At 40.5% G+C, this 13065-nt stretch overlaps 1 protein-coding gene across 2 annotated transcripts in view; it reads right to left on the bottom strand.

The window, feature by feature from the left end:
• Positions 1-13065, bottom strand: part of adgrb3 (adhesion G protein-coupled receptor B3) — a 167999-nt gene that overhangs the window by 57573 nt on the left and 97361 nt on the right. For both annotated transcript variants that reach the window (XM_036547030.1, XM_036547031.1), the window contains exons 13-16: positions 7821-7967; positions 5632-5707; positions 2490-2592; positions 130-173 (exon numbers count right to left, since the gene is read on the bottom strand). In XM_036547030.1, the coding sequence (XP_036402923.1) occupies positions 130-173; positions 2490-2592; positions 5632-5707; positions 7821-7967 (370 nt within the window). The remainder of the gene's footprint in view (positions 1-129; positions 174-2489; positions 2593-5631; positions 5708-7820; positions 7968-13065) is intronic.

The raw sequence follows: 13065 nt of genomic DNA, 5'->3' as shown, positions 1-13065 counted from the left end.
TTACTGTGTTTTACTGACCATACAGTCTTTGTAAGGGCTCGGCTGTCTTTTACAAGAGAACAGGCTGATCAGGCAGTGTATTTAAACCATGTATGCAAGAGTACAGAACAAAACTGGACATTCACTCACGCGATGGTGCTGTCCCACAGTGCACAGTATGGATTCATGGTGCCCTGAAAGACAAAATCAGATTACCTTTAATATTGATGCTTCGCCTGGTTTTCACTCAACCCTTTCAGACAGAGGAAGACACACAGGCCAGGACAGGGAGGAAGCATGGTGAACCTTGCTGCCCAGAGATAATTGAGTGTTTCACATAACCCTGCCTGGTGTCCCTGATCTATGGTACCTTTTATTTGTGAGATTAATAAAAAGGGTGAGGTCATAAAAAAAAGCTCTCCCTGTAATTATGTTCCTGAGCCCCCGTGTGTTTTCCAGCAACTCTCTCCAATGGATGAACCGTCTGTGCCGGCAAATTAATTATTGAACCAATTACCAGCCATTGTTTGTTGATAAATGTGGTTTAAACGCATGGCCTGCCACTGTTAAAAACCCGTCTGTACTGTGGCCAAGCAGATTCATGAAATAAGAGATCGGGTGAAAAAGGAGTGACCCGCTCCTGCTTTTATAGAAGGATGACACCTGCCGCAGTATATCCCCCTCTCTAAAGGCATCTCCTGATTGACGCTGAGATGAAGTGCTCCAGCTAAGACCTTCAAGAGATTGTGACAAGAAGAGCTATGGCTATCATCTGCACAGATTGCATTTAATCAAAAGAGGGTGCGACACCAATTAGGCTTTAATTATTTATCGAACGTAGCGGAGAGCAGCGTTGTATCGACAGAACCAGCCCAAACACAGCATGCGCTTTCACTGCCTTTACCATGAAGACCAGTGTAGCATGGATAGCCATCTATCAGGCTAAATTCTCAACATTTTTGCTGTGAAGCGTATTACATTCACAGAAAAACACAAGGACAGTCAGTGAGCTACAAAAGGGGAGGTAAATAGCATGCTTTTAATTTGGTGATGATCTACAATAAGTGAACTGGTTTATGGTTTTAAGAAGCTTAGCAATTTTAGTAAGGATCCCCCATCTCCAGCTCATTCATTGTTTACTTGTTTAGTTGATTGTGTTTTCTAGGACGGCACTACATTTGTGCTGTTCACGTTAAATTTTTTAAGCATGTCAGAGAGGCTGGGAGATTAGAAATCAGTTTTAACCAGTTGTTTTAACCAGTTTGTTTTGTGTTACAATAACTATAATCATTTCATGTGAAGTGCACACAGGCAGACCTATCATATTAGTTGCAACTGAATAAAAAGGAACCACCTGTCAATGGGTGTTCTATATTTAAACTGGCATGCTTGTTCATCCTGAAAGCAATCAAAAACAGATTCAGGATAATTATCATATAAAGGGAGGTTCTTTGCCTCTCTGTAGCTAACTACTACTGCTGCACTCAGGCACAGGCAAAGGCCAATTAATCCAGCCATTATTATTATTATTATTATTATTATTATTATTATTGTTATTATTGCTGTAAATATATTAGCACAGGCCATTGTGCAGTAGCATATCCCACAATGTTTACTGTCAGCTATTTGTATATTAATGGAGATAAACAGTAAAATTAGTGATTAGTGAATAATTTAAGCACAACTATAAAATGAATCAAGGCATCATTCTTATTGAGTCTTTGCTTAGTGGACTGCTTCATCCAGAGGAACCTGTTGTGTACAATTTTACCTTCAGTACTGTTCATTTTTTCATCCTGACATTTACTGACGCAATTCAGGTGAAGAGACGTACTCACGGGTACCATCACAATCTCACATCTGGGATTTGAAACTGCAACATTCTGGTTACAAGGCATGCTCCTTCGCCCCTTTGTCACTTTGCTGCCACATGAGCAGTGATTAGGGCAGCAGCCCTCAGGCTCGTAGCCCAAGAGGCCTACCATCAGTGCAGAGTGGGCAATTTGGAGTGAACAGATGGGGGTAAAGGTTGTGCTCCGGCAAAATCGCTCTCTAAATGTCAGATATGAAAACTTTGGCCAAACAAGCAGGGGAAGAGAGGATTTCTGCTGCGATGGAGGCTCTTTGTGGATTTGGCTCTGCCGGGCACTGGCTGGGGTTCTGCATTCAGCTGAAATTTTGGCATGCTGTAACTGGAACTTTCACTTAGATGTCAGCTACACTTTCCTTTATTTGCCGTCAATGTAGCATTACTTTTTTATAAGAGTTCTTGTTCTTTCACTCCAGCACACATCTGAGGGCAGTTTCAGCTACAGTGTCTGATAGCAAAATCAAACTGGAGCCATTATATTTTAGATGGGAAATCACCACAGAAGTCCAAATGGAGCAAGTCTTACAGTACCAGTGTGTCTGCCTTGTATCAACCATTGTAGTGGGAATACTCTCGGTTGCATTTATATGATCAGAAAAGAGAATAATAATAGTGTTACATATTGTAGAAGGTAACTTACATTGGCCAGGTGAGCCAGCTCTATTTCCAGGTGGGCCTCCAGAATCTTCGGTTCAGGCCTAACTGTCACGGCGATGACTTTGGAGTTCACAGCAGTGTTGTTCCTATCAATCAGACACAACGGTGAATAGATAAGAAACCATTCATCATTCACCATCAAGTTATTCGGGGGTGAGCTGCAGTGCTCAGTCCTTGTATGAAACAATGTGAAAATAATCTGATCATTTAAATTATTTTAATATGACCCACATATATAGATGCTGGTATAAGGTTTGTGGTCAACGAGGACATCAACCCCTAGAGGTGAGAACTAGAAGGCTATCCTTTGTGAGGGCATGGGGTTGTGCTGGTCTATTCAACATCCAGAGCAGTAACATCTATCCATTTGTCCATGTCCATGTTACAGATTTTTCGCATTTTAGAATTTCAGACATAATGTGAGTTAAACCTGAAAGCAAGAGTTTTTACAAGGTTAGTATGATAATAATCTTATTTTTTATTTTATCCCTAAATGAGCTGACATGTTAATATTGCCAGCACTACTATATATAAGACACATAAATGCAAACATATACAATAAGTAATAACACTATTTTTAAAATCAAAAACATTTGCATGTTTTGCTCCTCCTTAGGTACAATTTCTGATGGTACTATTTTAATGTTTTAGCTAAGGAGGATAGATGCTAGCTATTAGTGGAAATAGAGGTGACAGAGAAAAGCCCACAGAGGTTCAGCACAGCTGGCACATTTGCATGGCTAGTCTGCTACAACCGTGCCTCGTGCACAAATGAAGTGGGTGGCATTATCACCTGAGGTAAACCAGGTCACCTGCCTCAGCAACCGGCTCAGTAGAAAAAAAAAAAAACAGCATTTAATTAACTGCTAGGAGTTCATGCCATTGACATTTACGTTATGTGATTTTATGATAGCAGGAATGTACATCAAAGCCGTTTCCATTGTAATGACGATATTCATATGGTGCATTCAAATGAACAGCATGAACGACTTTTTATGTAAAAAACACGTTTTATGTGAAATTAATTTTAAAACGTACTGCTGCAACATCAGAGATGCTAGCAAGAGTTAACAGTGTGAATTGCTATGCATGGCTAGCCGTTTGTTTTGCTTTGTTTGCAAAAGTTGTGCATACATGTGCTCTTTTGTTGTGTTTCCTTTCGACAGAAACGCAATCTCAGATTCCAGTGTATTGGATTCAGCTCTCAGTGCCGAGGAACAGCTTTTGAAGTGAGGAACCCTGGGACATGTAGCCTCTCCTGCAGAGGGACGTGCGTCACTGGGCCAGCTCGGGACGCGATTTCATGGTCCATTTCGAGCGAATCAACGGGACTGAAAACCGAAAAATCTTGGGAGCGCTGGCTTTTCCCTCAGCATGAATCACTGTGGATCGCAGTATGGGACAGCTGCGATCCAAGGGTCAGATTTAAGCACAAACGCCTGTCATTCCCCACAACACCTTACTTACCCCTTGTCCTGGTAAAGCAAGATGAATCCCCCAACATGTGTGGGGGTTAACTTGTATTGGCCGTCAATTCGGGTAAGATATGGAGATCATGGCAGATGTTCCTCTGATGTCAATGAACGGTGAAAGAAGGGAATTCCTTTTATTTACACCCATTAGAACCTTTCATGTGCAAGCTCCTTAGAACACAGTGTGCAACCATTCTGCAACAGACCTGGCACACTTCTGCATCCTGGTTTTTCATCTCTAAATGTAGCACCTCTAAACACTTATTAAACTCAGCAGCTGTTCTTGACGCAAGCTGCTGGTTTGCAGGTGGGCCAGGCTGAAACCAGACTTCCACACTCATACTATCGTGCTCATATAATGGACCACAGGTACTTATTTATCCATAAATGTGCTTATTTCAAAGAAAAAAAGATATACTCTTAAAAGGATTTCAGTATTTTTCAAAGTTAATATTAAGCCCAAGCATGCTCCATTTGTTTCATCCATTCGAGGGGCTTTCTCAGAGCAACTTCCCTCTCTGCTCTGCCCCCTTTTTTCCAAGAGAAAATGCTCAAGAGAAGAACTTTGCCCTACCCTTAGTGACTCCACTTTGGGGATACCCTAAGGTAAAAACATACTGGGTCTTACCACGAAGGAGATAAAACTAGACCCTTATCAGAGACCCATGTTGCCACAAGAAGCTTGAGCTCCAGGGAAGTCTACTCAGTATACTTTACTGCAAGAGAGAAATCTAGAAAGTTTTGATCTGGCACAGGCATGAGGAATCTGGGAAGTGTTCCGGTGTTTACTGTGAAAAGCCTTAGCACTAATTCAAATATTAATTTGATCCTTTTTTATGGCAAATTAGCAGCTGAAGTCTTTCACAAGATGCCATGAGCAAAGTATGTGTGCCAGTGTGCCAGTGGCTACAGTTTAAAGCAAAAAGGAAATTGCTCTGACATTCAACAACTTGCCTAATGCATCCCGGGTCTTCATTCAAACTTAAGCAATGCAGTACACAATGGCAGCATCTGCATTTTGGCAAGAGCTTGCTCATAATGTTTGATATATGAAAAATAATGTTGAAAAAAGAACGGAAGTACGTACCAGAGTCAATGCTGTAGTTGAGTGCTGACATGGCATGACAGCAATTTTATAAATAAAATACGAACAGATATTGAATATATGTTTCAGAGAATAGATTAAATATGCACTATTTCCAACTTTCTTCAGCCACTCCTTCTCAATTCTTCAGGTTGAAATTCACACAATGTGTGGGTGCGCTCTTTATTTCAGCATTGTCTGCAGATCCGTTCATTCCCAGAGAATATTTAATATGGAAAGGTTCACAAACAATGCTTAAGAAATATATCGCATCTTCATCCATTTATGATACATGTTTAACCTGTAATCATGTCAACCTGCAGTATGGGCCAATATGGGCCATCTGTGCCCATTCCCTTCAATGTGATTTCCATTTACTCTGCAGAGGGGAGAATCCATGCTGCTCCTCTCCCTATATTTGATGTGTTGTTTCTGAAATATGTACATTCAAATGTCAAACCAGTGATTCATCCATAGTTGATTAATGTTTTTTCCATTATATTAAATGTGGAATTGTTTGCCATGTGCCATGGAGCATTGTGTATAAGGAGAATCATTCCAGACCTTACCTTGGGGAGGGCAGCATGAGGCCAAGGGTTTTGTACAAAACTGTCCCAAGTATAAACACTGGCGATCCATCTGCTTCTGTCATGGGATGCGGGGGGGGGGGGGGGGGGGGGGGGGGGGATGGGGGGACATAACACTTAGATTATTTTTCTAATGTGGTTACATATGTACATATGCTATGTGACATTGTATCCATTACTAATCTTTACAACTAATACTTCAAGGATCTATACATTTAGTCCTCAAGATGAACACACAGTACTCTATTCTCTAATGGAAATACTAGAAAAAAATAACACTTTGCAGTCCCTAGTGAGTATACACTCAGGTAAATATATTTCACTCTTAACAGCATTTTGCTTACATTAGGCAGTGACATGCTGTTACAATAAATAGCCCTCATATGTGAAATGGTTATGTCCTGTTGGTTGCATGTGCCTAATTTACTCCCTGATGTTTTCCCTGATGTGAAAGTAAAGGTGTTGCTGGCCCTTCATACTTAATATGTTAAGATGCAGTTTTTCCCATCTGATGCATCTTATTCATCTCAATAACTCTGTAATGATTTTATGTCCCTGGATTACAATGCAGAATTGTTCACGTCTAAAATCAACTGTACCCTCTTTCTTCTATGACACCTTCAGTTCCAGATAAAAGTGATCACACTGATGAACATGCAAAAAATCTGACAGGGACCACACCACAACATGCACTGCTTAAAAGTGAATGAGTATGTGAGTGCCTGTGGACACAGTTAAAAACTGTGCTAGGTGATCTCATGGCATATGGAGCACAGCAAAGTGCAAACTACAGAACGTCACAACAGCTGAATCTGTCAGACGCAAATCATGAGCCTGACTGACCTGAGCTGTTAATTAAAGATACTGATCTACATGACTACAGACCTAATCACTTCAACCAATTCTAATTTTGTCCTTAGAACAAAATAACATAAATTTTTAATTACATGCTTCTCATTAAATTCAACAATTAGGATAATGCATGAATTACTTAAATTCGTTACTTAAAGTTATTAATGTAAGATTAAACTTCAGAAACCCCATAATGGTGCGGCTATCATGTGCTATAAATCATCGACTTGACTGAATTACTTCTCAAAAGGATGCTTCCCATAGCAAAACATTATGCTGGGATGAAATCAGTGATTACTGATTCGTAACTAATTATTACCAATTAATAACTAATAATAGCTAATTATAGCTCCACCCATTTTGGAGTTCATGACACATTACTCTTCCTTTGTTAACGGTGTTCACTGCCGTTCCTGTAAATGCCATACATCCCGCTGTAGAGTCACACTTGGAACAACAGGTGATTCGCCTCCTCACCTAGTCAATGACTCCAATAAATCCATTAAGACCTGAAATGGAGCTAATGATGGAAGATAATGGCTTCATGAACCCCACCATGGGTGGGGCTATCATGTGCTGTCCATCAATGTCCTTTTTAAGCTAATAAATAGACTTTGCTCTTCAAAAAAATATATGATAGGTTCATATCAGTACTGTAAGTCTCTGACAACATATTGGTACAAGGGCCAGCAGCCCTTGAACCTCAAGTTACCTACAATATGTTTCAATTTGTAGATGCATCTGGACTATAACATACGATGATGAAGAATGCACTAGTAACCACTGCTCAGGTACAGAATGTCAGGCTGTACGAACAGGAAAATACTGGCTGTAATATTGAGAGTACCCCTATTCCACTACTCTGTATTTTGTTCTTTACAATAAAAATCACAGCGGAAGGCTGTGTGTTTCGGCCATATCACAGCTCTGTGAATATACTACTCACAGTCTATTTTTACCATGCTTGATACAGAGTAAATGAGAGAACTAAAAAGACCACTCTTCAGGAAGTAACTCAGTGTAATCAACCATGACTAGTGGAGTTGGCTGCACATCAATACTTTTTTTCTCACAAAATTATCACGGGTAAACAAATTCCAATGTTTACATTGCCAAATGAAATGAATATGGGTGCATTACCAGTTTATGACAAAGAATATAGTCCGTTATTGTATTGTATCACACAATTTCTACTCTGCATCCAGTAAGTACTCACTCTCCATACAATAATTGCAGTTTGAAGTTACAGTATCTTCTAACTATGATGCACTGCCATAACTGAATCTCTATTTACAGAAAGAGGTGCAGTGGATCTTTACCTGCAGATTGAGGGATGAAGATGCCTTTGGGTATGACCACTTTGTCCTCCGAGTTTCTGGCCCAGTCCACCATACCTTTCCGGCCTTTCATGGGGAAGTTGATGTCAGTCATTACAGAGACTGCTGGAAGCTTCTGTATGCTGGCCACTGTTTAAACATAAATAGTTAAAGCTTGTTACCCCAACAGTCTCTATAAAACATGTGCTGCCTTACCTTAGCATGAGTTTGATTTATAATGGACAAATGCAGGCCACACACATTACATTGTCAATACAACATTTCACACTGACCCACACTTATTCTATAAAACAATCTTTGTCCATGTGACTGATTACCTTCAGCATACTTCAGTCACAAAAATGACAGCATGGCTGTACTCACTGACAGGCTGATGTGATGCAGAAATGCTGATATACTGTACAATGATATGGTTTTGGAGAAGTGGAATCTGTGGCCTAGACAAGGGTATTAGTGCTTGTACCAGGAGCTCTGTCAGCTGATGAAATGCCGCTGCTATTTTTTGCTTTAGAGACAGCAAAGTCTCCTCAGCTACAAGAAGGTCACCTGCCCCCATTACTCCCCACAGCTGGTTCAGTTCAGTCATAGAAATGCTAAAGAGTCACTGAGGCACAGTGGACAGGTGCAGGTGTGTGCCTCTGAGTGGAACTGTGTAGAGCAGTGATCAGAGCAGCTGTATGGAGCGCTGATCAGAGCAGCAATGAGGAGCACTGGTCAGAGCAGCAGTGTGGAGTAGTGGTCAGAGGAGCAGTGTGTACAGTAAGGGGAGCCAAGATAATGTGAAATGTCGACCCATTTCTTGTTGTAGTCACAGCGGGTGAATCACCAGCATTCACTCATACTTTTTTGCAGGCTTTTTGTTCTTCTTTTACTTCTAGCCGAAACTCTGTTAACACAATGTCCTCGAAGACTTGTGAAAGTGGAAATGTGTGACAGTTACAAGGAGTTGGCTGTCAGGGCAGCAGAGCACACTCAGCAGGTCAACTTAAAGGGGAAGTCTCACTTATAATGGACCAAACTGCACAGCATAGAGCACATGTACAGAGAGTACTGTGGCCTTCAGTACACTGAAACCTACCCATGCATTTATTTGTGAGGCATACTGCTGATGTGCAGTATTATGAGCCATGTTATTCATGATTCATATATATGCATTGACTCATACAGCAAAAAACACTGAAACACTGAACACATGTACTATTAATTATTTCTTAAGATGGATCAACGGGAATACATTTGGAGGGTACAGGGATTTCCCCAATTGGAAAATCAAAATATTGAAGACTAAAGGGCTCTCTTTATATGTATATGTATGTATTGCAAGTGATGACAAGCTTTCCTGGGTAACAGTGTCTTATGTGTGAATATGTGTTTTCTGTATGCATGAAAGCATTTCATTACTCCCACACAGGTAAATCCTCATTTGTTTCATTTATGGAGAATTGGTTTAATTGGAAAAAGCCATAAAGAACAGAAAATACCTAAGAAGAACTGCCTGCATTTTGAAAGATGAACTTGCCACTGGGGTCTGCTGTTGTGGCTGTGAGATCTCTAGCAGAGAATGTCCCATTCATGACCGGCTGCCATTAATCTAGTTTGGGACTCTTCAGCCTGGGGCAATCTTGCTCCATGCAGACACATCCCATGAGGCCCTGGTGCTTTCCATTTCAGGAGGGGTTTATATACCCCAAACACTTAGGGATCAAATATTCAAGCTTCCCATTCACATCTGACAGAATCTAAATAACCGGCTCTTTATATTTACGGTGGGAGGGCATGAGTGCACCTCAGCTGCCACAGGGGGGCGGTGGTGATTTCAGAGCAGCTGCATATGCCCAAACCCCTGGGCAATTACTTGGAAGAGTTACAGCAGATGCTCAAAGACACAAATCCAGGAGAGACAGAAGCACATCTTCAAAGGTTTCAGGTCCAGCTGGAACCCACCGGTCCTTTGCACAACATAGGGAGTAAAATGCTAATCCAAGCTGTTTGCTAAGCGCCATTGTTTCCTGCATTCCGACCATACTGTAATTTGAAACCTGGCAGGTCTTCATGGGGGGGGGGGGGGGGGTTGACGGGGTGGAGAGGGGGGAGATGGAGGCGGGGATCATCGACAGCGGGCGCGGAATCACAAGGAACCATGGGACACACCGACCTCCAAGAGGGAGGTTCAAAGCACCAGATGTTCACCACAACACATGGTGGGGAGAAGCATTAGTCACAGGGCACATTGTGTGAAACTACAGGGGGTAGATCAGAAAGGGGCTTTCAGCAGACTGGGTGACGGCTCTAGGTAAAAACGGGCACAAAAATTATTTATAGACTAACCCGATGAAAATGAATTTATTTGAAAGGGCTCTAACAAAAAATTTAAAAATAAATAGAAACAAGTATTTTGAGCCCTTTTTAAATACGTTTCCATGGAGTTGATACTGCCTCTTTGACCTTTATGCCACACTGAGGAATCGATATTCAACTGGATTTTTCAGGAACTCCTGATAGGGAATCTGACTTACACTGGTGTGTGCCTGGTGAAAAATGTAATACTGAAATTCAGAGATCTGTACATGCTGAGGACAATTTCAATGCTATACAGACTTACACAATAGAAGGCCTGACAACTGGTGTCAATTTACACATCATGAGGATGAAGATTATTTTGCTAATTATAATTACTGATATATTTATTTTTTTCACAAAAAAGAGTAGTGGTGAGCTTTTGGCTAAACATGCCATAAACATGAGATAAACATCCTTAGCTCCACAGAACCAGTATCGATCTAGAAATGTAACAACTTGTTTCCATGACAAGAAGAATGAGAAACACATGTGGCCAGCTGTGACCATCTCTGCTTGCATTATAAATAGCAGCACCCCTAATGCGAGCCATTCATTCCAGCAGTGTCCACAGTGTGTCAGGGGAATGGGAGGATCAGTGTGAAGTTTGGTGAAGCTACCGCGTTACTGCCTGTGCCATTGCTCTTGCCCCTGTCGCAGGGCCCTGCAACGGACCCTCACAGTGGGCTATTAGAAAGCAACAGTTACATCCATCATAGTGCTTCTCAACCCTGGTGCTGGGAGGGCAATGTCATATATTTTTGTTAGCTGAGCTCTTAACTACATAGTTTTGATTTACTGTTTTTTTCTATGTTCTTCTTAAAATGATCTGGGTTTAACATCATTTGACAACTTTCTGCTGTTGGTCCCTGGTGAATGAAATGAGTTGTTGCAAGGGCTTTTCATGTGTCTAAAGACACATCTAAAGGTAATTCTTCACCTTTTTTTTTTACGTTCATTTGTACCCTCCTGTACAAACCAGAAGTACATGTTGGCATGAAATAATGGAGTGAGATTATTAAACTGTTCAAATAATTCTGAATAAGATTATTGAACTATCTTCAAAAGCTAATTTAACAACTAATTAACTTTAACTGAGACAGCTGACCCAAATTTGTTTACGGGGCACACAGTAATAAAATTATGTTGAATAAACTCTGTTATATCTTATTATTAGCCTACATGCACCTCCAACAACATATTTTTCTCATACAGAATGTACACCAGATGAACAGTCACAAAATATTAAACACAGATCCCCTGTCATCTATTTTATTTACTTTCTTAGCAGAATCCGCTCTCTGGGGCAGCCTCCATGGCTACCATTGTACAGCTGGGTATTTACTGAAGCAGTTCAGGTTATGTAGCCTGCTTAAAAGTACAACAGCAGTGAGCCACCTTGGCACTGAACCTGCAACTCAATGGTTACAAGGCCAGCTCCTTAGGTGCTACATCATCTTGCATATACAATATGCTCCCCAAGCCAAGTCAAGGTTGACACACACCAGTCTCCAATACTCTAGCTCAGCTCTCGCCAAACAAACTGAAATATGTTGGGATGTAAAAAGGTTTTACCCGCTATATTTGAAAAATTGTTCTTCAGGTCATAGGTATAAGAATAAATTTTACACAAGTGGGCTCAAACATTTTTAATTAAAACTGAACAACTTTTATTATCTGAATGCAGTAACTTGACAGGTCATACATGTCTTCTATATTATAATTAGCACTGACTTATTTTTACTGTCACACTCCATGAGCCATAGAAGTAATATCTTCATGCAGGAGGAAAAATGCAATCTAATAAAACATCACCTGCATATTTTCAACACACTAGATATAACAGCTTCAGCAAAACATCATAAAATCATTCTAGGTAATAACCATTTTCTGGTCCCTGGAAACTCTGATGCAGAAAGACATACTGTATCATACTGTACACCAGTATTAATAATGGAATGATTTAACACAAATAGAAAAATACCCTTCCTATAAGGAGACAGGGAAAAGAGGATTTGTCCAAAACCCATTTTATTTACTATTTTTATAGTCCGAGGGACAGTGGGTAGACATCCTACAACAGTTACAAAAATATCATATTCTTATTATGAAACCGTACAATTATGCAGGAGGAGAGTGGGACCAATGTTATTTATCATTTTATAACAACACTATTTCGTAATTACTTTTTTTATAATTACCTTTGAATTGCTGTATTTTTTTACTGTCATGGCTGTAAGGAACCTGTGGGCTGAGCTGAACAAACAGCAGGAAAACACTCAAGAGCCTTTGGCAGTCTGTGTGGTTTCACTGCAAGTACCCCGCAGAGGACAGTAGGTATTTACCACCATGTCTTGAAGAGGCAGTAAATTAGACAAGAAGTGACGCCGTAGTAGCTTCGGCCAGATGCTCACCACTTTAGATACTGCTGCGTGGTGAAACCACTTCTTTTAAGCAAACAAACTGTTACTTGCCGATATGAGATAATACAGGAGTCTTCAGGGAGGTATAATTTCACTTTCCTTCCCCACTTTTTTGGAGTGTGGAGTGTCATATCATTTGTGTCCCCACAAGGGAAGGACAGCAAAGTTCCTCATTCACTGGTATTTTCAGCATCCATAGTGCAAAAGTGCTATTAATATTGCTTATATGGTTTATACTTCTGTATAAATAAAACTTTACACTATTACCAGTGTAAGTAAAAGCCAAGAGGAAAGATGTTCTCTCAGTTAAGATGACGTTTCACTATGAACTGTTCAAAATCCCACAGACACATGCAGATATATATTTCAAAACCCACAAAATTTGCTTAAATGGTTCAACTTCCTAAATTCTACTCAACCTCTACTCTACTCAAATTCTGTTCTAACTCAAAAAGTTAGTACTGCAC

Source organism: Megalops cyprinoides, chromosome 15 (assembly GCF_013368585.1).
Source record: "Megalops cyprinoides isolate fMegCyp1 chromosome 15, fMegCyp1.pri, whole genome shotgun sequence".
NCBI lineage: Eukaryota > Metazoa > Chordata > Actinopteri > Elopiformes > Megalopidae > Megalops > Megalops cyprinoides.
The sequence above is the reverse complement of the archived record's forward strand: the minus strand, read 5'-3'. Positions and strand labels throughout refer to the sequence as shown.